Below are 23536 nucleotides of genomic sequence, written 5' to 3' on the forward strand. Positions count from 1 at the left end.
TTGCAGCACCTCCTTTGCGGTATTAGGATCACAAGAAGAACTAGTGGCTTGACCTCTGCTGTGCTTCCTCAGCTTGCTGCAGATCCGTGAAAACAGCGAGTGAAAGCACACAATCTTCGGAAAGGGATGCTCCATCCCTGACATCCTCCCGCATCAAGCTCCAGGTTATGCCCTTATAGAAGAGCAGTGTTCCGCCTTGTCAAGGTTCACACAGTGTGCACTCCATTGGATTCTGCCTTGCTGTGTTTGTTAGGAGGAATGCTCCTTGTCACCAACCTCACAGGAGCTTGCGGCATGTGGTACTGCAGGATTACCTTCATGCCTGACAGGAGCTCTTTCCCGTGCACATTAAGAATTCTGACCTCACTTAAGGTAGTACAATAATGTGCTCATGTGGCTTTGGAATGAAACATTTGGAAGGAGGCCATCTGCAAAACCTTTCAACCCCACAAAATGAGCTCAGTTATCCTGTCCCGTTGTGTGTGAGGATATGGTAGCTGCAATGTGATGGCTTGCAGTCTTTAAGACTATGTGCCTTGGCTAATGGGGTATTAAGTGAATGTGTCTTGCTCCATTGATTCTTGCAGACGTCAGAGATTACAAGATGTCAGTTAGATTACAATGTACTGTAATTCAGTGTTTCATGAGGTGAGGTCAGGATTGGATGGTGTTAGGAATGTTGTGATTCTGCTAAACTGTAAGTTGAAGGCAGATGTATAGCAATGTGGCATCACTGAATTCATGACTGAAACTTTTAAAATGCTGTGACACTGAAGTGCTTTTCTCCTCAGGTATGTTTTATACGGTGGGCATCTCTGAGACCCTTTGTTTTGAAAACAACATCAATGGCACTAATTCTTTTATGTAAGCTAAATACACAGTTGATTTTTGAATCAATATAGTGAGGTTTAGCTTATGGGTTCAGAGCAGTGACTTGCAGACTGTTCATATGCCTCATGAAACACCTTACTTTCTTCATGTCCGTCATGTCTGGTGCTCCATGTGTCCCTCTCCCTTGTTTCAGTTGAATCTCTTTAAGTGACCATTAATGTGTCCATTTTATACCCAGAGCTCTGGTCTCTCGAGTTGCTGATGCCCTTGATGGTCCCACTCCCCACCAATACCAAAGCAATGTGATCACAATTTAACTTGATCCCTATTTGAGACCATCCAATCCCCAGTCTTCTCCTGTTAGATCTCAACCTATGATATTCGATTGCCTCATGATTGTTACCGTTCCCTAAACCACCAAGTACAATCAGATCAGCCTTCAGTCTTCAGCCACCTGCAGCCTTGACAACGCAATGATCTGATCCTGGATTATGGATGACCCAATCTGTGACTGAATATGACCCAACCCCTGGAGAGACACTTTTCAGTACATCTTTGGCTGACCAGGGCTCAACACTCTCCTCCAGGTTGAATTTCCGGACTGGGTTTACTTAACTGCTGGAGTAGAGAGATGCAGAGACATGGACTTGTGTTACACTAACTGCCTGACTGATTGATTAATTGTGACCAACAGCTCCAAACTAGAAATGGCACAACTCTCAGACTGCCTTTTGCAAGCCCTCTGAATGACTGGATTCTAACCTTAGTAACTATGTCTCCCCATTTCCTTTTCACATCACCATGCTCTCTAAACCCATGCAGAGTGGTTTGCAATGAAAATTGCTGCCATATGCACTGTCCCTTACACAGTGTGCCATATAGCAACATGTATTTACCTTTCTCATTGGCAGCCCAAAGCTCCTGCTTTGTCTTCTCTGCTTATGCCTCTCTTCAGTTCTAATCAGCCTGCTGTGCTTTCTGAGCTTAAGTGCCACCTGGAACCCAGAAAGCTTATGGTGGTGCATTGTCATTGCCCAATTGGATGGAGCAATGATCCATCATACCTCAGGGAGGTGCCCATTATTGCTGCAGTGGTTCCAATGAAACTGAACAGAAGGAACATTACAAAGGTATCAGTAAAGACAGTGAAAGCTGTGTACCCACCCAGGCGTGAGGCAGAAGACTGACAGGATGTGTGCTTGGTTTATGTATTATGAAGGCTTATGGTCTTATTGCCTTCTGGAAGTTAATTCTAGTGAGCAAGATAATTAATGAGATATAAATATGTGCATGTAGGCTTCTCACCACTGGATATTGAGAAAGTGATCTCGCCATGAAAGGAAAGAAAACTAAATTGTGAGGGTTTGTTTTGACAGCAAGAGTTTGATTATTGACCTCTCATTGAATTAGTTCCATCAGACCATAAGACATAGAAGTGAAGGTAGTCAATCCAGCCCATTGAGTTTGCTGCACCATTCTATAAGATCATGGCTAATCTGATGATCGTCAATTCCACTTTCCTGCGTTTACCTCCCCACCCCCAACCCTTGATTCCCTTATTGATTAAAAATTTGTCTATCTCAGTATTGAACATATTTAATGATCCAGCCTTACCAGGCTTCTGTGGTAAAGAATTCCATAGACTCACTACTCTCCAAGAGAAAAAGTTCCTCCTTTATTTCTGTCTGTAATGTGCGACCACTTATTCCGAGATTATGGGTTCATCAAACTCGACATTACTCCCGGCACCTCAGGGAGTGGAAAAATCATGCTTCACCACAAAAACACTACAAAGTGCAAACCTTCCAAGCATGTAACCATGGAAGAGTTGCATAGCGCTGCTGGTAGATGTGTCTCAACATTTCACAGAATCCCTACGGTGTGCAAGCAGGTCATTCAGCCCATCGAATCCACACCAATCTTCCAGAGAACAGCCCATGTAGACACACCTCATCCCTGTAACTCTGCATTTCCGGTGACTAATCCACCTAGTCTGCTCATCCCTAGACACTATGTGCAATTCAGCATGGCCAATCCACTTAATCTGCACATCTTTGGGCTGTGGGAGCAAACCAGAGCACCTGGAGGAAACCCATGCAGATAAGGGGAGAATGTGCAAACTCCACACAGTTGCACAAGGGTGGAATCGAACCACAGTCCATGGCGCTGTGAGACAGCAATGCTAAACACTGAGCAACTGGTAATTTGGTAACTGCTAATACCTATTTGAAATTGCTGAGATTAGTGAACTGCATGAGTGGCTGATTAAAGCAGGAAATGTGAGGTCTTTCCCATTACAAGCTGCATTCTGGAGCTGATCTGCTTTAGTAAGGAGGTATCAAACAGACAGATACTTTGCAGGAATGAGTATCGCAAGCGCGGAAACATAGAGAGATTTCAACCAGAGATTTCAGAGCTGAAAGGGAGTCCTATTGACTTTGATTTTCTCGCAACAGCTGCTTCCAATACTGCTGAGTATCTCCAACATGTCCTGTTTTCCTTTGAGAGATTTCAACTGTTGTGCTAGCCAGACAGGAAGCAGGCAATATCAGCAAGGAGGAATTTTCCTGCCCTGTGTCCTGCCCATTCATGTCAGCACACACACGGTTAGGGATTTCCAGCTCCAGGGAAATGTTTTAAGTGAATTAAAGTGGTCAGATGTGAACTGCCACCAAAAGAGTGTGTGCATTGAAGGATAAAATTAAAAAGCTTTGTGGGATTTTCTTCTGGAAAAGTGGAAATGGGATTGTGAGTTTATGTGGATTTAAACCTCCTAAAATTGTTGTGTCAAGATCCCTACGTCATGTGAGTTTGTGTGGGATCAGGTTGAAGATGAAACTTAAAAAATAGAAATATAGATGTGGGGGGAGCCCTCTTAGATCTGTCAAGTGGGGAATATAAATCCAATGGAGGACTGGAGGACCGTTTTTTTTTTTTTTAATTGTTTTTAACTTTCATTTTTGGAATTCCCCAGCCCGAGGATCTGTTTCCAACCTATCACTATCTTAGCAGAGGTGACGAGATCCCACCCCCAGACCCGCCCCTGGGGAAAGAGTCTACAGGCAGATGATCAGCTCTTTCAAGAACATGCTGAATGTTTTTGTGCTGAACAGTGCCCCTGGAGCTTCGGTTTCACAGGGCAACTCATTGTTGACATCTGCAACCTCCAGGAACTCAGCCCCTTCCCAGAGGAGCAGATGAACATGTATTAACCTTTGCCATCAAGTTGTCAGTTTTTGAATGGCCCTCTCAACAGCCTCTTCCTAAAGTTGTGTGCTCCCTCCCCCTGTGAAGAGAGACAAGAGTTATGACTGTTTGCAATGGTTTGTGTGGATAGGAGGTGGGAAGGACAACATTTGTGCAAAATGGCTGGGTGCAAATGGGTAACAGAATGAGAGTTGAAGGATGTGTTTCCTGCTTAGATGAGTGAGTCATGTACCTAGAGAGAAGTATGTGGAGCCGCGAGATGTGTTAGCCTGAGGAGATATGTGCAGCGGGATGTTGGGAAGACAGAAAATGGTGCATGGCAACTGACAACATTATGGCACTCAGCTTTCCCATGCTCCTGTGGTCCTGCATCTTGGTGCATTGTCCACAGCTTGAAAGGACCAGAATTCCCGTGCTGCTCCTCTGTCAGTTCCACATATGCCTGTTTGCCTAGATAGGTTGTCATCTTGCTCCTCATTTTCTGAATAGTCACCGCACTGTAGCCCCTTAGATCTTGCAGCAGGATATCCAAGTACAAGTGAGAGATCTGGGGCACAGCCTTTTCTTCATGCCCATGATTGTTGTGGTACTCAAAAACTCATGAGCTGGCAGCCCTTTGTAATCCACAGGGTGGTTCCTTCGTTTAAAAATCCTCCCTTCAACAGAATGGGTGTGACATTTAGTATGGTCTCCCTGATTGGTTGGTCAACTCAAAACGGGTTGCTAATCCCATGACTGAGTAAAAGAGCCATGATTAGGCCTGGTCATCGGTTAGTCAGGCCCTCAAACTGAAAACGATTCTACCACTCTGGCAGCGAATTAAGTCTGGAAGATTCTGTGCTTTAAGTTCAAATGTTAGTTTTGCTTTAGAGTTCAAAAATTCTCACTGTTTAGATAAACAGTCAGTATTATAGAACAAGAATACTTTTTGCCATTATTGAACTTCAGCTTGCTTTCCAATATATACAACAAAATCATAGCAGCTATTTTGTCAGACTTGTGAGAAATTCGAAGATTTTGGCACAGTGGGCCAGTGAAAACATTTGTTTCAAAATATTCTAGCCAACTAAAATGGTTAATTGATTTCTAATTCAATTTAAGATATTCAATGTCTGATATAGCCTTTATGGGCATAGCTAAATATAATAGTGAGTCTCAGATGGGCAGAGTTTAACTGTAGTCATGGAATGAGGGTCTAGACAGTAGGGGGAGCACTGGCATGAAGCCAAAGCTATTTATCACAGCTGGACTGAGCATTCCCCTGTGGCTTGCAGCACCCTTTAAGTTTACTGGGAAAGTTTGCACTGGTTTTTAATAGGATGGGCCTTTTTTAAAAGAGGTGGTATGGACTCTGTCTGGCATGTGAGAGTCAGTTCACCTCCATTAAATACCATCTTTGGATCAAATCATTGGCATGGCACATGATTTACCTTGTAATTTTAATAGCATATCTTCATCGACTATAGGCTTCATTGTGAAACCAGCAGTACTTTATCTTCTCTCTTTCTCCTTCCATCTGTCTTGATAATTTTATTCTATTAACAACAACTATTTGTAATTCATAATATCTTTAATTTTAAGCGTACGGCTCAAGGCATTTTGCAGGAGCATGATCAACGAAAATTTGACACTAAGGCCCATAAAGAGTAATTAAGTTGATGGTCAAATATTTGATCAAAAGGTGTCTTTTAAGGCACATTTCAAAGGAGGAGAGAGTGAAAATGAGATAGAGACATTGTTGCGTATGTGGTCTTTAATTATTATCTTGTAATAAGATTGAACAATGAAGTGTATATATCTTGAAATAAATGACAGTAAGGTTTACTTTCAATGATTTATTTTACTTGTGTTGACTCACTTCTTTTCTTAAATTTAAAATGTAGATTTTAAAGAAGTCATGTACTGAAGTTTTGCACGTGGAACCATCTTCTGTATGTGCTGGACGTAAGTAAATGTGCTCGCGATGTGTTGGAGGTTATAATACTTGATGGACAATGTGCGGTTGAATGGTGACTACTGTCAAGTGCCACAGCAAAACACCAAAAACCAGTATTGTAATAGACCAAAACTGAGGGATTGCTGATAGCCAGTTAAAACAGAACTTAGACCTTAAATATATGTAAATTAAGTTAGCTAATGCCTGTTTTGGTTCTCCTGTCAAATAATACCTTACAATGAGCATAGGAAAAGATGGGCCTGTTTCATTAACATTTCATCAGTGGTTATTATAGCCAAAAAAATAGCCATTTGTTCATTTTAATTAAATTTTTTTCCACATGAAGCCAGAAGGTAACGCAGTATTCTATCCTACTCCATAGTAATGCGATTGGTAGCCCACCCACTGCCCCTTTGCTGAAACTACTCGTCCCAGGCTAGTAGGCCGTTGTTGTTCCGAAAGAAAGTTGGAGTCTAATCTGCCACCCATTGTCATTTCCAGGCTTCAAAATTGGGACCAGATGAATTTTCACCACTATTTTATGAAGGAGAAGGGAGCATCAGTAAATGATGTTCCTTCCTTATCTTTGTTAAGGAGGCCTGCCCATCATATTTTCATTCCAGGAAGATGGCAGTAAGGTGAAATTGTGTATGCTGCCTCTGGAGATAGACCTGATGGCAAAGGAGGTGGGCAGCTGGCAAAACTAGAAGGCCCACCTCTATTTAGTGGGATGTCGGCTAAGTTGTCGTCTTGACTGACAGGTTGGCACAGTGGTTAGCACTGCTGCCTCACAGCGCCAGGCACCCGGGTTCGATTCCAGCCTTGGGTGACTGTGTGGAGTTTGCATGTTCTCCCCGTATCTGTGTAGGTTTTCTCCGCCTGCTCCGGTTTCCTCCCACAGTCCAAAGATGCGCAGGTTACGTGGATTGGCCATGCTAACTTAGCTACAGTGTCCAGGGATGTTTAGATTAGGTGGATTAGCCATGGGAAATGCAGGGTTACAGGGATGGGGTAGGTGGAATGCTCTTCAGAGAGTCAGTGTGAACTTGTTGGGCTGAATGGCCTGTTTCCAAACTGTAGGAATTCTATATACAAAAATGTTTATTGAATGACACTGAGTTGAGTTCAAGCAATGTGATTTTTAAAATTCCTGCCTTGTTTACAAATTCTTCTGTGGCCTTGCTCCTCCCTATCTCTGTTTTTCACCAGTTCAACAGCCCTCTGAGAAATCTCACCTCCTTTAATTTTGGCCTTTCACGCATCCCTGATATTAATGACTCCACCATCAGTGGCTGCACCTTCATTTGTCTATGCCTTAAGCTCTGGAATACCCTTCCTACACCTCTTTTTGCCTGTCTCCTTGACTTTACTCCTTTAAGACACTACTTAAAAGCTACCTCTTCAACCAGCTTTTGGTTCATCTGCACTTTTGCAGCTTGCCATCATGCTTTATTTATAAATAGGTGTGAAGTACCTTTGTTTTTTTTTGACAAGGTTGAATATAGGGGATGTATGGAATGGACTTTGGAGATTGGATGTCTTGGGAGAGTTGGAATTGGAACTGGAAAAGGTTTAAAAATGTGTGGAAAGGGGATGATACGTGATGGATGAAAGGAATGGAGTGATTATTGCATAGGAAAGTGGAATGACATGGGGCAGTTGTTTAAGTAAGTTCTGTTGCAATAAAGATGCTGTTTTCACTACAAATGTTTTATGGATCACTACTAACATTACAATAATCTGAATTCTACAGCGTGATTCATTCCAGTTCTGTCTGGTAAATTGAATCCAAATACAAAAGGAATCATTCAAAACCTAGCCTCCAGCTGTATTTCTGAGCTTTGCACGGGGTAACAAATAAAACAAGTTTATTCTATCACAAAGTACCGGTGTTAGTGCAAAATTAATAGCGTGCAATTGAATATAGACAAGAAGGATAAGTAACAATGCAAAATTCTACATATTTCTTTTTCATAATGGGCTTGGGGAAAGGAAGTTTTCAACTGAACTTCCAATGTCGAAAATCTGAAAATTTATCAATGGAAATGACTGATTTTGTGCCTCTCTATCTTCTCCAGATACGTGCAAGTGTCTTTACTATACAGTGTAAGATTGCTAATAAACTAACTTTGTAGTAAAGGGAATTTTGCTTCATTCTGATTGTAGCAGAGTACAGCTGCGGTTCAAAGCTGCTTTTAAAAGCTTTTTGGATAGTCTGGGCTATTCATAAATTTTTTGTGATGAGCTCTGCAAAATATTAAGAATTTATAGTGTGTTTTTCTGGTTGCCACAGTACAGTAAGGACGTGAAGACTTTGGAGAGGGTGCAAAAGAGATTTACTGGGATGTTGCGTATTATTATCAGGACAGATTGGACAGATTAAGATTGTTTTTGCTTGAGCGTCAGAGGCTAAGAAGTGACAAGATAGAATTGTGAGAGGCATGGATAGAGTGGTTGGTCAGAGTCTTTATTCTGGGGCGGAAATGTCAAATACTAGGTTGCGTAGGTTTAGGGTGAGGGGGGCAAGTTTAAAGGAGATGTGCGAGGAATGTTTTTTACATAGAGGGTGGTAGGTGCCTGGAACTCGTTGCCAGGGGAGCTGGTAGAAGATGATACGTTAGTGAACTTTAAGAGTCATTTAGACAGACACACATGAACAGGCAGGGAATGGAAAGATACAGATCATGTGCAGACAGGTTGGATTGGTTAAGAATCGTGGTCGACACAGACATGGTGGGCTGAAAGGCCAGTTCCTGTGGTGTACTGTTCTGTGTTCTGTTTGTTTGGGAGTCGGGATCTTTGAATTTCTGTCAGTTCCTTCTTGCTCAATGCTAAAATATGATGCAGATAATTTTGATATTGGTTGGTCTTTTCTAACAGTCAATATTCTAGCTGCCTGTTATACATTTTTCCCAATTTTCATTTCCGTTGATGGCAGGAGAAATATATAATGACTGGTTGGTTTGTGGTTTTCCTAAAGATAAAAATACCTTTGAGACATATAACAAGTAGCTTGACTATTATTTGGGCACAGATTAAACACGATGCAATAACACTCTGTGAATCATTAGAATGTTAAAACTGAGATGGGAAGTTTGTACAAACTATTTGCCAGTGCATTTATGAAGCACAAAAGAATTCAGCAAATAATATTAAAAACACTATTTAAAATTACTATTAGCAAACTATGTAACGGGTTAATTACCAATTTTGTGAAAAAGTAAGTCCTTGAAAATGTACAAGTTTTGGATCGATAAGTTATAGAGACATAGAGATATCCAGCATGGAAACAAACCCTTTGGTCCAATTCGTCCACGCTGACCAGATATTCAAGATAAATCTAGTCCCGTTTGCCAGTATTTCGCCCATATCCCTTTAAGCCCTTCCTATTCATATACCCATCCAGATGCCTTTTTAAATGTTGTAATTGTACCAGCCTCCACCACTTCCTCTGGCAGTTCATTCCATACACGCACTACCCTCTGCATGAAAAAGTTACCCCTTAGGTCGCTTATATCTTTCCCCTCTCATCTTAAATCCATGTCCTGTAGTTTTGGACTCCTCCATCCCGTGGAAAAGTTCTTGCCTATTTACCCTATCCATGTCCCTCGTGATTTTATAAACCTTTATAAGGTCACCCCTCAGCCTCCGACACTCCAGGGAAAATAGTCCCAGCTTATTCAGCCTCTCCCTACAGCTCACACGCTTCAACCCTGGCAACATTCTTGTAAATCTTTTCTAAAACCTTCCTGAGTTGATAAATGAAAATGAAAGATCAGTTCTCAAAGAAGATTTCTCTTCCTCCCCCATTTGGCCTTAGCTCAACGAAATGCAATGATTTTGTCACTGCCAGGGATGGTGATGGAGGCACATACAATCGGGGCATTTAAGGGACTTTCAGATAAGTACATGAATATGCAAGGAATGGAGGGATATGGACCAATGGTAAGCAGAAGGGATTAGTTTCATTTGGCATCATGTTCAGCACAACATCGTGGGCCAAAGGGCCCACTCCTGTGCTGTACAGTTCTGTGTTCTATGTTCCATACTCCTCGGTATCAACTGGGAACAGAGATAGTTGAGGACTACCTTAATTAGAATATATATCCTCCCTTGGCAATGTTCAGGAATTAGACATGTTGGTCTAGTTGTGGTTTCAATAAATTGTAATATTTTTTGCACAGAACTGAGTAAGGTATTGATACTATCTTGTGCATGTTCAGTATAATCAAATTCTCCTTACTGTGATTTGGTATTTCTGTACTTACAGAAGAATTTAAAGTTGTGCTAAGAGGAAATGGATTCACAGCAGGAAAAGGCATAGATTTTATCTTATGTAGATACTACATAAATGCTTCAATGATTATAAGTAAGTATGTCTACACACCTGTGTTAATTTCAAAATATTGTTACTGATAATCACTTAGCTTTATGGACATTTTCATTTTTCAATATTCACAATAATGGTCATTAAAGCCTGAAAGCTACAGCAAGGAAATGATTATAACTTAAGGAACCACAAGTTTATTCTTTTGGGTCAAATGACACTATGGTTAAATGTTTTGCAAAGTTTTCTCTGGCTATTGTAATTCAGAGAGCTATGTGCTTGGTAGAGCTGTCCCACAGCTTGGCGTTGTCTGTAAGGAATGATTCCATGAGTATGAGTATGCCCCAGATGCCATCATGTCCATGATTGGGTAAGTCCGGTCTCACTGGCAGATCAGACCAATCAGAGGGGTGACTCAGTAGTATATAGTTGAGAGGGTGTTGCTAACTCTTCTCCATATGAGGTCTTAAAGCATCAGGCCGAACCATGGGAAAGGAAGCCTTCTGCAGATTAACTAACACGCCATCCACACCCATCTCTACCTCGATTGATGAATCACTACTTTTCCATCTTGGAAAAAACATGGAAGTGGCAATGAGGAGTGCATGGATCCAGAATGTGCACCGGGTGGGGAATCTTCAACATTCATCACCAAGAGTGGTTGAGTAGCAGCACTATTAACCGAGCTGGCTGAGCTCTAAAGGACATTGCTGCTAGTAGTCACAGGCAGTGAGGGAACCCACAAGAGGGAAACACTGGCTTGCCTTTGACGTTATCAATTTACCTGTTGCAGATGCATCTATCCACATCAGTACCAATTAGTCCAGGTGAAGACAAAATCCCGTCTCTACATTTAGGATACCCTTCATTGTGTTGTGCTAAATGGGAGAGGTTGTAATGCAGCTCAAAACTGGGCATCCGTGAGCCATTAGCAGCAGGAGAATTGTATTCAAACGCAATCTGAAACATAACGGTTTGGAATATACCCCATTCTACCATTAGCGTAAAATCAGGAGAACAACTCTGATTTGATGAAGAGTGTAGGAGTGCATGCCAAGTGCAACACCAGGCATAACTGAAAATCGGGTGTTAACCTGGTAAAGATACAACACTGGAGTATTTCTGTGCCAAACAGCAGAAGCAGCATGGGATACACAAGCTGATAGTAATGCTGGACAAGGCAGATCCCAGAATAAAACCTAACTATATTTTTTGCAGTTGGTTAATGTGGTATTTAGTCAATGAAACATGTTCACATAAGGCTGCAGATGGAACTTCAACAGCGGAACATAGGTTTATTCAACAAAAGAAGGAAAGTTGCATACAGAGGACTGAAAACCTTAATACAGATGGTAAAATAAAGTTTCAAACTTTTTCCCAATATTATCCATTTACCCAATTCCATAGAAATTTCACTCCTACCTCAATTCTAAGTTTTTGCTACACTGACTCTTCCCAGTTGCTTTTCTTCGGACTGCAGAGATAGATTTATGATTCTCACGGAGTCTGCTGGTGTGACTCTTTCATAATTATGATACCCTAAATATTTTCAGTTCTAACAACTTAAAGATTTCTATCCAAACCTTCCCGGTTTGGATACTCCATAGACGAAAACACTACAGCTAGGGGGACTGCTTTGCATTAACTTAAAGCTTGATTCCTTGAGTAGGAGAAACTGTTGTACCTGTTGTGAGATCAGTTACCCGCTGGAGCATGTCTAGTCTTTGACCTGCTGTTGTATCCACTGTGTTTGTATGGCTAGTCCATTTCTGGTCAATGGTAAGCCCCCAGGATGTTATTGTTTGGGGATTCTGTGATGATAACGCCATTGAATATCAAGGAGCAATGATTAGATTCCCTGTTGTTAGATATAGTCATTGCCCAGCACCTGTGTGGGGACTTGTTATTTGCCAATTGTTAATCTGAGCCTGGATACTGTCCAAGTCTTCCTGCATTTGGACAAGGACTGCTTCAGTATCTGATAAGTCATGAATGGCACTGAATATTGTGAAAATTTCAGTGAGTGACTCCACTTCTGACATTATGATGGAGCAAAGTTGATTAATGCAGTTATCATTGTAGGATCATTGTAGATCCCAACTTGATTATAAGGGAGGGCAGGACGAGGCTCAAAGAGAAGAGCAGTTTAGTGGCTTTAAGTAACCTCATATTGGGACCATCGACAGGGGGCACAGTGTCTGCCTGCAGGCGACACTGCCTGTCTGTGATAGATTTGTGTGCCACCCAATTTATCTCTGAGCCACCACTGAATTGCAGAACTGGATGTCAGTCAGCTCATTAATAAGCTGGGAATCCTGCATCATCCTGTTCTGTCCTCCCACTTAATCATGGGAGGTTTACCACTGCTAGAAGAATGACACGGGTCCCCAAACTACGTTTAAGTATTCCCAGCCACCATGTGTCCCACTGCACAGGCTACATTAAATCTAGCCCATAATATTCTCATGTTTAGAAACACACAGAAACAATGCTTGAGAATTATTTTTCATTGATAAAGTAGGTTTCTTTGAGAGAAGTCATGAAATATGCATTTTCTTTCTCTACCTTGGAGCAATCGAATTTAGTCCATTTTGTTGTATTTGAATTTTGAAGTTAATTTGTAGAATACATCCATTGATTTTATATTAATCTGTGTTATTCTTGCTGCAAAGTTTAACATTTTCTTTGTAACAAAAATGCTTAATTTAATACTTTTGGAATCAAGTTTGTTCGTTAAATGGCTCAGTATAAGGAATTCATGCAATGATTCATTTTCCAGCTGAGAGACCAACGAACATGGTGACGGATAATTATCTGCTGTGCCCAGCACCCACGCTACAGGAAGCAGGCCAGTAAGTACACAATTCATATTCGTCTGAATTAAAAATAACCATACATTAACTGAATATTGTTGAATCTCAATTCATTCTGCCCTGCTTCCAGTGTCATTGTTGTTCACTACTTTACGTTGTATCTGAGTGAAAAAGGTTTGTATTGCATTTGATATTTAACCAGAGTGAGGATCAGAAACCTTGTTCACCTTAATAGTTTCATTAATGATGGTCTACCACTGCCTTCCACATTCGGGTATGCAATGAGGAAGCAGCTCCCTCATCTACTTCAGTCAGAACAAGAACTGATCCCGCACTGTTGGCAATATTCTGAACAACATGCTGGCCAGCTGGTTAACCAGGCCAACCATCTGCCCAAAAGATGTTTGCAAAGTTTTGAAGGATTCCTTGTGACGGATCCTGGCAAACCCCCAGAATGTGAGAGTGGTAATAAGTGGTTACTTTGAATCGGTCTTTGAGAGGGGACGTAAAAACAAAAGTCAGACTGGCAAAGGGAGAAAATGAGGAAAAATTGGTGGTTAATGGGAACCCAGAAATCTTCTACCAACTATTGTTTTCTTCGCATTTACGGTGTGTGGGCATCACCAGTTGGGCCAGTACATGTTGTCCATCCCTAGTTGTCCATAGTGGTACCTAGCTGGGGATGACGTAAATCCTTGAATTGCTACAGTCCCTTTGATGTAAACATGTAAATAGTAAACGTTTATTCCTGTTGACTGTGCTAAGCCAAACTAGTGCATTGCATTGTTCTAAGTTACCAATTTGATATAATCCTGTAGGAAGTAAGGGAGTTCAAAACAAAAGTGTCTATCATCATGCTACTGGGGGCGTTTCTATAAACTTCAGAAGAGCAAGAAAGAGAGAGAGGAGAGTGTAGCTTCAGGAAAATCACAGAGATATGTATGAATTCTCATATGATTGATTACCCACATGCTGAATGGAATCATTTAGAATGAAGGGTAAGTAGGGGGATGAATTCCTGAAATGTGTTCAGGAATATTTTCTTGACCAGTGTGTCCTTGGTCCAAACGGGAAGGAGGCATTGCTGGATCCGGTGAGTCAACTGGAGTCCGAGTGTGAGTACTCGGGTAAGAATAATCAGTGTGTCACAAGGTCTAGGTTAGCCATGAAGAGCAAGGAAGAATCTAAAGTAGAACTTCTACATTAGAGGAGAGTTAATGCTACTAGAATGCTGGAGATCTAGAGAGGGTAAAATTGAACCAAAGATTGATGGTGAAAACTATAATGGGACAATGGGCAATCTTTAAGGAGGAGGCATTTCAGATACAAGATGGCTATGTTCTAACAAAGGTGAAAGTTGAGGAAACAAAAGCCAGGACTCCTTGAATGATGAGGGAGAAAGAGAATATGATGGAACAAAAATAGATGGTGTGTGATGCAAGTCAGTTAAATTCTCCAAGTGAGAATCAGATCATATAACTGGGGATGAGAGGAGAAGTAAGGAGGAAAGTAAAACTGGCAAAGAGAGAATATGAGCATAAAATGGTAGTTAAGGTAAAAGGGAACCTAGAAATTTTCTACCAGCTTTGTTTTCTTGGTATTCATTGGATGTGGGCATCACCGGTTGGGCCAGCATTTATTGTCCATCCCTAGTTGCCCTTAGTGTACCTAGCTGGTGATGAGCTAAATCGTTGAACTGCTACAGTCCCTTTGATGTAAACATGTAAATAGTAAACTAGTAATAAGAGGTGGGGTGGTACTTCTGCCAATCCTTTGAAGTGTAAATGACCATGTTCATCATCAGGTTGGTGTAGTTGAATTCTAGCGGGTACGTAGGTGACTGCTAAGGATAGCTGATAGGCCTTGCTGCAAATAGGATAGAGTGATGCTTACTAAGGAAGAGGATGCTAACAAACTAAAAATGAGGCAGTGATGGTAGAGGTGATTGGTAGAATGTACCGCAAGGCTAGCGGTGCTTAAAGTGAATAAGTTGTTAGTCTGGATGGCTAGGTACCCACGTTATGGACTTAGGGGTGGATAAAAAGCAAAAGCAGCCTTGTTTGTTATTGAAGGGAAGTGTCAGAATATGGTAGCCTTATTTAAGAAGGTCTGAATGGTAACAACTACAATTGGCTAGACATTTTACCAACATTGGTGGGAATTGTAGGCAAGGTTTTAGCAATTTTTTCTGGGTGGGGGTGAGGGGTGTGGAGGCGGCAGGCAGCAGATGGGAGGGGGTTCTGGTCACCAGGCACATGGAGAAATTTGAGTTAAGGAGAGCTGGCACAGAGTTGTAAAATGCAGGTCACGTTCAACTAGTGTAATTTTTAGTTCACTGAAAAAATTCAGACATGGTCGAGGGAATGCAATGGCTGACCAGATGGAAGTTCTTGGATATCTTTGAGCAGAAATACAATGGATTGGAAAGTAAGTGGTGCCAGTCATACCACTGCAGCTTGCAATTGATGCCAGATTGTAGGAGGATGAGATAACAGTGTGGAGCTGGAGGAACACAGCAGGCCAGGCAGCATCAGAAGAGCAGGAAAGTTAACGTTTCGTGATGAGGTGTGTTTTGAGAAAGGGTGCAAGGAATAGAATAAAGGGTTAACTATTGAACATGCACTTGGGAAGCTATGTCCATCATGATGTCAGGATCACATGATCACTCAGAGACTTCGGAAGAAGGAGGGACAGCTCAGAACTCATGCTCAGTCTTCAGACTCGAGCCACATTTCTATCATAAAGAAGTGCATCCCAAACATCCTCGAGGAAACAACAAATTGTAGTGTAGAATCCAGCGGCATTTAGGAACAGTGGCAAAGGGTCTGAAGGATACAACTTGCAGCAAACTGGCCAAAAGCTTGAGAAAATATTATCCAGCAACTGGGGAAAAGAGATAAACAGTACTCGATGAAAACTTCTCACAATAATAGGAAATGGATTCCATCTCGCTGCATCAGTAACAACTGAACACGTGGAATAGAGCCTACGAATCCTGCAGTGAATAACTCACGACCTGACTCTCCAAAGCGCTGTCCACCATCTACAAGGCACAAGCCAGGAGTGTGACAGAATACTCCCCACTTGCCTGGATGAGTGCAGCTCAAACAACATTTGAGAAACTTGACACTATCCAGGACAAAGCAGCCCACTTTATTGGCTCGACATCTACAAAGATCCACTTGGACCACAACTGATGCTCAGTAGCAGCAGTGTGTACCATCTACAATATGGACTGCAGCAACTTCCAAACCCATAACCATTACCATTTAGAATGACAAGGACAGTAGATACATAGAAACATCACCACATGCAAGTTCCCCTTCAAAGTCCTTACCATCCTGCCTTGGAAATATATTGCCATTCCTTCACTCACTGGGACAAAATACTGGAACTGTCTTCCTAACAGCATTTGGGTCAACCTACAGCAAATGGACTGCAGCGGTTCAAGTAGACAGGTCAGCATACATTCTCAAGGGCAACTAGGGATGGGCAATAAACGCTGGTCTAGCCAGCAATGCCCACATCTCCTAAATAAATGTCAATAAAATAAGAACATAGAAACACAGTACTTAGGAGAAGGAGAAGGCTATTGTTTCAGCCAAAGTGGAATTGGTCACATCTCTCACATCATTCACATTGAGACAGGGTGAGGGAAGAGCACTTAATACTATTTTACAATACCCCCACTGTGGCAGGAAGAAGATACACACGTGTGAAGTGTGTCCTACCTGAACTGCACATAGCTGTTCCCATGAGCAGGCTGGTCATTATAAATGGGGATATTATTATGGAAAGGATTATCCGCCAAGCAGAAGGAAAACAAAACCCTTAAAAAAGAAGCTGCATCTAAGAAATAGAAGAACCAGAAGGGAGAAGTATCAACTTCTTTGAGGAAATCCTGGAATTAAAAACAAATGCAAGGGCACTAACACCAAGTTAGCGGACACCCTACAGATTTTAAACTCGATGTGGAAGCAGCAGACTGAATACTTCCCCTGAGTGGCAATTGCTGACTCAAGTAACCTAACAACCATCATCACTCCATTTCAAAGGTCCAGGAAGGATCACATTGAAATTTAAAGGGCAGCTGACTGTGAGGTTACAATACAAAGTCAAAGAAATCTCTGAATATATATGCATCTTTCAGAACCAAGAATTCTCACTATTAAACAGGAAACATGAATGGATTTGAAATTGATTCTTAAAGTTAGTGAAGTCAATGATCAGGAAGAAAATTCACTATGGAATTCCTGAAGAGGTTCAATGACTTGGATAAATGAAAAACTGCGATGCAAGCCACACAGAGCCTGCAAAGCCCTTTTTTTCAACATATATTGGTTCATAGGATGTGGTTATGACTGGCTAGGTCAGCATCTATTTCCTTCCCTAAAAGAAATTAGTAAGCCAGAGGGGTGTTTACAATAATCAGCAATGACTACATGATCACACGTTGGCTAGCTTTGCATTGCAGATTTTGATTGAATTCATACGTTACTGTCTGCTGTGATGGGATACGCACCCATGTCCCTAGAACATTAGCCTGAGGTACTGATTATGTGTCACTGAGCTATTGCGGCCATGGAATTTGTCTGTTTACAAGGTAGCTCTTGCATCAGAAAAGCCACTGTCAGTTCGAAGCTGCCCTACATGTTTCTTGAGCTTTGCCATGGACACGGCAGATGGGGGCATATTGGTACCATGCTGTGCGAGCAGATATCGGGAGGTCCTGCTGGATAGTGTGGTGCAGAGGTGGCACTTCCTCTTCCCCCAAGGACCAAATGCGAAAGCCATGACACCAGACCATGCCAGCCTGGTCCGAGGTTGCCTCCAGAGTTTCAGCAGTCTCAGTCATCTGGAGGAATGCACGGCATCGTAGGAAAAACGTCAGTGACTTTCTCCACTCCAGCTTCCTCCAAGGACCACCATTCTGCTTCCGATACCTTACATTCACTCTGTTCCTCTACTGTGCCACCTTCTCCCAAGGGTCATGCTTTACCACTCTCACTAATGCCTGTAACATCTTCCCTCAGTCCCTGTCACCCACCCTGATTCCTGACAGCACTAACCCTGCATTGTGCTCTGTGCTGCTTAATTACTCGCTCAAGACACCACCCCACCTGCACCAAAAGTAACACTGCCCCTCCCACTTTCATATTCCTTAAGAGCTGACTCTGACTGCCTTCAGTAGCTGACTTACTGGGTCTAAGATCCTCAACTGGTATTGGAAGCTGTCTTTAATGGACTGCATTGTGGTTCTCTAACTGAAAGCTATTCTCACTTGACTGAGGCTTGCTGACAATCAGAGCAAGTTTCCTTCCTTTGTATTTGTGCTAATTAGCCAGGCAAGTCAGAACTAATATGAACTGGGTATCTCAGGCTGAGGGGACACAGTGCAAAAAGGCAAGGCAAGCGATGAGCGTCCAGGAAGTCTCAGTTATAGCTGTATGCTATAACTGTGAACAAAGAGCCTGGAGACGCAGTCTGGTGCAGTCCATGGGCTGGGTGTATTCCTGAGCGCACAGTGCCAATGCTGCACCAATGCAATGATGGTTGCCATTGCACTCCACGGTACTGCATTGAAGTGCAGAAGTGTAATGTAAATGGATCAGAGATGTGCTATGAGAATTGTTAGAGGCTGGCACATGTCTGTACCAATGTCTATGGATGGGGGTTGCATGTTGCTTGTGCCCGTGGAACATGCCCTAAGATGTTGGTATGTGGTGTCCGACATGAAGCAAGTGGTGAGCTGATTCTGCTGGGTACCCATTCTGTTTTCTATGTTTTCTTGATGTCTAGCATGTTTGGTGAGTTTGGGTAAGACAGAAAACTAAGCATTGATGAGGTAAATTGTAGTATTAACAAGGTGTTTAATAAGCTAAAATTACTGCCAATTGACAACTCACCGTTGCGTAGTGAAAAACTTGCCTCAGCACTTCTGAAAAGCATAAAAGATGGAACGAGATGCTCCTGAAGTTGAGATTGGGCTTGTTAGACTTCTGTGCAATTCTGTCAAAATGTCAGCACAGCCCACGTCTTTCAAACTTCTATAAGATTCCATCCATAGTGATATAACATGAGGATATGACCTTTAAACCCTAAAATCTCAGCAGCATTTCCAATCTGCAAACTATTGACATCCTGATATCCAATTGAATAGTTTTAGGTTAAAATTGTGCTTTACGATGTTTTGTAAAACACGTTAACATCTTGGTCAAGTGTGGTCAGAAACGTTTTGGCACGAACGCGTTCACGTGTAACATCTCAAAGTGCAATTTTGCCCAGTATAAGGTAAATCATACTATGATATTGGCCAAAACCTCAGGTCCTTACGTGACACAAGTTAAGATAAATAATAAAATCAACAGCTTTTCTACTTTTAAATGTAGTGCCTGGAGTAAGACTTGTCGATAGAGTTTTCTCTGATGACTGTCTGCTTTTAGCCCTAGACTTCATTTGACAGATGTTTGTAACTTCTGAACAGCCACTTCAGGCCTCTTCAAATGATGCTGCAGGCTTTCCCAAATGCCTCGCCAGACCTCAGGGAACGTTGCTTCAGGCTTCCTCCAACACACCCTCCAGGCTTTTCCGCCACCAGATGCTCAGTGCTTTAACCACTGGATATTCCTAGGAATATGTTCACAAGTAGATGTTAATGACTTTTACCCTGCTCATTCTGATTAGCCTTTTGTTCTCAGAGTTGCCCTCGATTTTAAAAGAAATCTTGCAAACTTTTTTAGTAAAACCAGTGAACAAACTCCAGCAAAGCTTTTAGATGTAGAGCAAAGCTTTAGTCCTTTTTATGTTGAACAAATTCACTTAGACATGTTTCATTCTTGCATGATCTTATCAGCAGTGAGGAACATTTTCACTTCCACTTCCTGTGTTTAGCTAGGTTTATAAATTGCAGCCTTTTATCTGTTTCTCAACTAACTTCAAAAGATCATCATCATGCATTAGTTAAAATATTTTAGTTAAATCTCAAAGAAGCCAGTTTAGTTTGCAGAGCTTTTTTTCTGCTTATTTACTGTAGCTAACATGCCAGTCTATGAAAGCTGTATATTGTTATTGATGATTTGAAGTTGATGTGGTGTTGCTTACTAGTACATGATGTAAAAACATGATGACTTGTATAAAAACTAAGAATTAGGCATTGAGAGTTTGCTTCACTCTATAAAAACAGAAGCATATTGAATGTTTTATTATGTAGAATAAATTTAAAAATACATGTTTTAAAATTAATATTTGCCGAGTTTTCTTGTTTGTGTACATTATGGTGCATGGGATTATGAAACATTTTGCTTTTTTGCTGTATTTACATGTGCGATCAGATTGACTCTGCATGGTTGTCTAGATCTTTATCATCCTGTGTTGCCTAGAGTAACATTATGTTGCTATGATAGATTGCCCATATCATTTAATTTTGCCTAATTCGCAATAATTTTCTGTAGCTTTTACCTCACCACTCACCGAAAATCAGCCTGTGGCCTAAATTTTCTGATTACACATTTGTTGAGGAGAAGCATTGCCCATTTGCCGAGAATGTGCTTTTATAATATTACCCCATTTGTAAGTAAGCATCAAAAATATCTTCAACTTCAACAAGGTCTCCTGACCTTGCAGCCTCCTGATGTCAACTCTTTTCCTGGACACTTTTTTTTTCTCCCCACTAGCACAGTGTCTCAAATCCAACCATCCAAAAACTGGAATCATCCAATATTTTCACCCAGGAGTCAGTCCTGGGGTAGAGGAAAGGTGGGAGTGTAAAGGAAATTAGTGATAGTTGTGCACTCAATACATTTGAATCTGTTGAAGCTTATTATGATTTACCTGTCCCCTTTCTTCCCTATTCTCAGGACACAAAATTTGGGATCATCCTAGCTTCTGTCTTACTCTTTGGGGGTGTCCTGTACGAAATGTTCTTCATTGTAGTTTCTCAACCTATTAAACAAAAATTCCAAGTTTGGTGCGTTGCCAGTTGCCGAGCGAAATTATGTTAATCGAGGTGTGATCCTGCAGTTAAACAGTGGTCCAGTTGAATATTAAATATTGACAATTAACATTCTTCTTCCCGTTTGTGATTCAGTCAGAGAGAAATGTTTACACTTATCATCTTGGGGCTCCTGGTGTCTGATGTTTGTTGGGGAAAGGGGGCAGGTGATGGAGTTTTGTAGTGACTGGAAAATGCGACATTACAGAGATCTCCCTGTTGAAATTGACAGTGGAAATTAATTTTTTTTGTTCTGGCTGACTGAGTGACCAAAGGCTGGATTAGATGGCTGCAGCTTGAGAGGAGTTTGGGCAGGATCACAAGTGGAGAGGAAGAGAGGCGAGATTGGAGGTAAGGGTTAGGATACTGTTGTAAGCCGGGGTTGGATAGAAGAGATTATTATGAGGAAAGCAGGTTAACGTGGGCCGGGGAAGGGAGGACACCTCCTCTTGGCCTGCAAGAAGTGCTAAATCCAGACTTTGTTCACACATTTCAGCTTCTAACCCCCAGGTGTTAAACTCACATGCAGCTGAAATTTGAGGCTGCAGTCTCAATAAGGTGTTGAAATAACAACAGATCCAGGACAGGCTAATCAGCCTCACCTTCCACCACTATTAATTCACCTTTGTTAAAATGGATGCAGGCATGTTGACATGATTTGGGGTCAGATCTCAAATGCTATATTCACTAAATGAATTAAGTTTGCTGATTTTGCAACATCAATAGTTTCACCATGTGATATTTGTAAGATAGATCTGTTACTCTATACAAATAGTTTCCTCAGCTCATCTTTGTTATAAAATGGAGGTTGATGCCCCCCACTGAGAAGTAGCACCGAAAAACCCAAAGAGGAGCATCTCACCCTATAATCTGTAAAAGGAGTGTGAAAAGTGGTATAACCTGCCTATCAGCAACTTCTAGTGGTTAGATAAAATAGATCCCTGACATTCACTTTATAATCAACAAGTAACAATTTATTTATCTAATTCTAACAGTGAACAAATTAAATAAACTATTAACAAACCAAATAAATCCCTTCTAACTACTAACTATTCCAAATAAAACAAGATTCTAATGGTATGCTGTTCCAATAAATATAAGTCCCACTTATATATAAAACAAGAATTTAGCCTCTTGAAATTATAGCCAGGTTATAGCTTCTGGCATGTACTGTACCTTCTCTATCGATTCTTCTGTCAGGAATATTAACTAGTTGTGCCATTGGTCCTGTTGTTATTTGGGTGGTGCTTTCTCAAAGACATAGAGGAAGCTGTGAGAGCCAGCGACTCTCTCTTGAGAGCTGAGGGCTGATAGCTCTGGCAGATAGCAGCTAACTCTGGGGCTTTGTCCAACTGTCCCCTTCTTTTTATACCCTAGATGAGATATCGATATTTCATACAGTACGATTGGTCCTATGTTGTTGAAACCATCAAATTTAAATTTAGTAGGTTTTTGGTATCTAAGTGCCTGGTTCAAATTGACTGAATTCGAAAGCGTGTTGTCTTGGTAAAAACTGCTGCTTGGCCTGCTAACTATATGGCCTTTCAATACAAATGTTTCAATTCGAGTGCTCTGTTTGTATTTGCAAATGTTAAAGCTGCTGCTCACATACATCCTTTTTAAATCTCTAAGCATATGAAAAGCACATGATCTTTTAAAGGGACCACACAATGCTTCCACTCCCCGCCCCCCAACCCCAGAATTTTACAAACACCAAATCACCAAATTCTAACTTCCTGCCTCCCAATCCGCAAGTACTGTACCCAATTTGGCAACACCTTGCAAGACATGATAACACAAGAGTGTCTCTAATAAAAAAATCACCGTGTTTTGCCCCAAGTGATTTTGTAGGGTTCAAAGTGTGCACTGTCTCAGCAGCCCCTTCCGTTTCATGCAGCGGTTATTTTTATTGCGTATGAATGACTATTTGTAAGTTCCACACGCTTTAGGCTGAGCTGAAGCTAATTTTATCACGGAGACTCAGGTCCAGATTTTAATAATCTCAGGGCAGCAATCAGTCGGTATGGGACTGGAGCAGGTGGCAACTGCCCTGACTTCAGAAATGAAGCCTGTTCAGTTTGCAGTTGAACTCAACATTGAGTAGTGGGAGGCTTCTGTTGATAATTACTACTTTAATATTTGCACCGAGGTAAATTGCAGAGAGAAATTTTGGTCAGCCTTTGTAATTAGGTAATGGAGGAGTAGAGAGGGATGGAAAGCCACTTTGTTGGGGTCAAAACTATTAGCTTTGTTTAACTTCAGGAGTTCTGAATTGAAAAACTAATAAAGACAGAATCTTACGGGAGTTTGATTAACATGGACAATGGCGAAATTTGTGGTAGAAATGGATAAGAAATCCATTGAGGCCAATCTCAACATTTGGAGCATCTCAGTCTATCTTTTGTGCTTTTGACAAGTGCTTTAGTGAGTTT

General features: G+C 41.4%; 1 protein-coding gene across 1 annotated transcript in view; it reads left to right on the plus strand.

Moving 5' to 3' along the window:
* Positions 1-23536, plus strand: part of antxr2a (ANTXR cell adhesion molecule 2a) — a 220896-nt gene that overhangs the window by 64351 nt on the left and 133009 nt on the right. Inside the window, exons 9-11 of the mRNA XM_048602572.1 lie at positions 5922-5982; positions 10245-10343; positions 13081-13153. Of these exons, the coding sequence (XP_048458529.1) occupies positions 5922-5982; positions 10245-10343; positions 13081-13153 (233 nt within the window). The remainder of the gene's footprint in view (positions 1-5921; positions 5983-10244; positions 10344-13080; positions 13154-23536) is intronic.

The sequence above is a fragment of the Rhincodon typus genome, chromosome 1 (genome assembly GCF_021869965.1).
Source record: "Rhincodon typus isolate 14 chromosome 1, sRhiTyp1.1, whole genome shotgun sequence".
NCBI lineage: Eukaryota > Metazoa > Chordata > Chondrichthyes > Orectolobiformes > Rhincodontidae > Rhincodon > Rhincodon typus.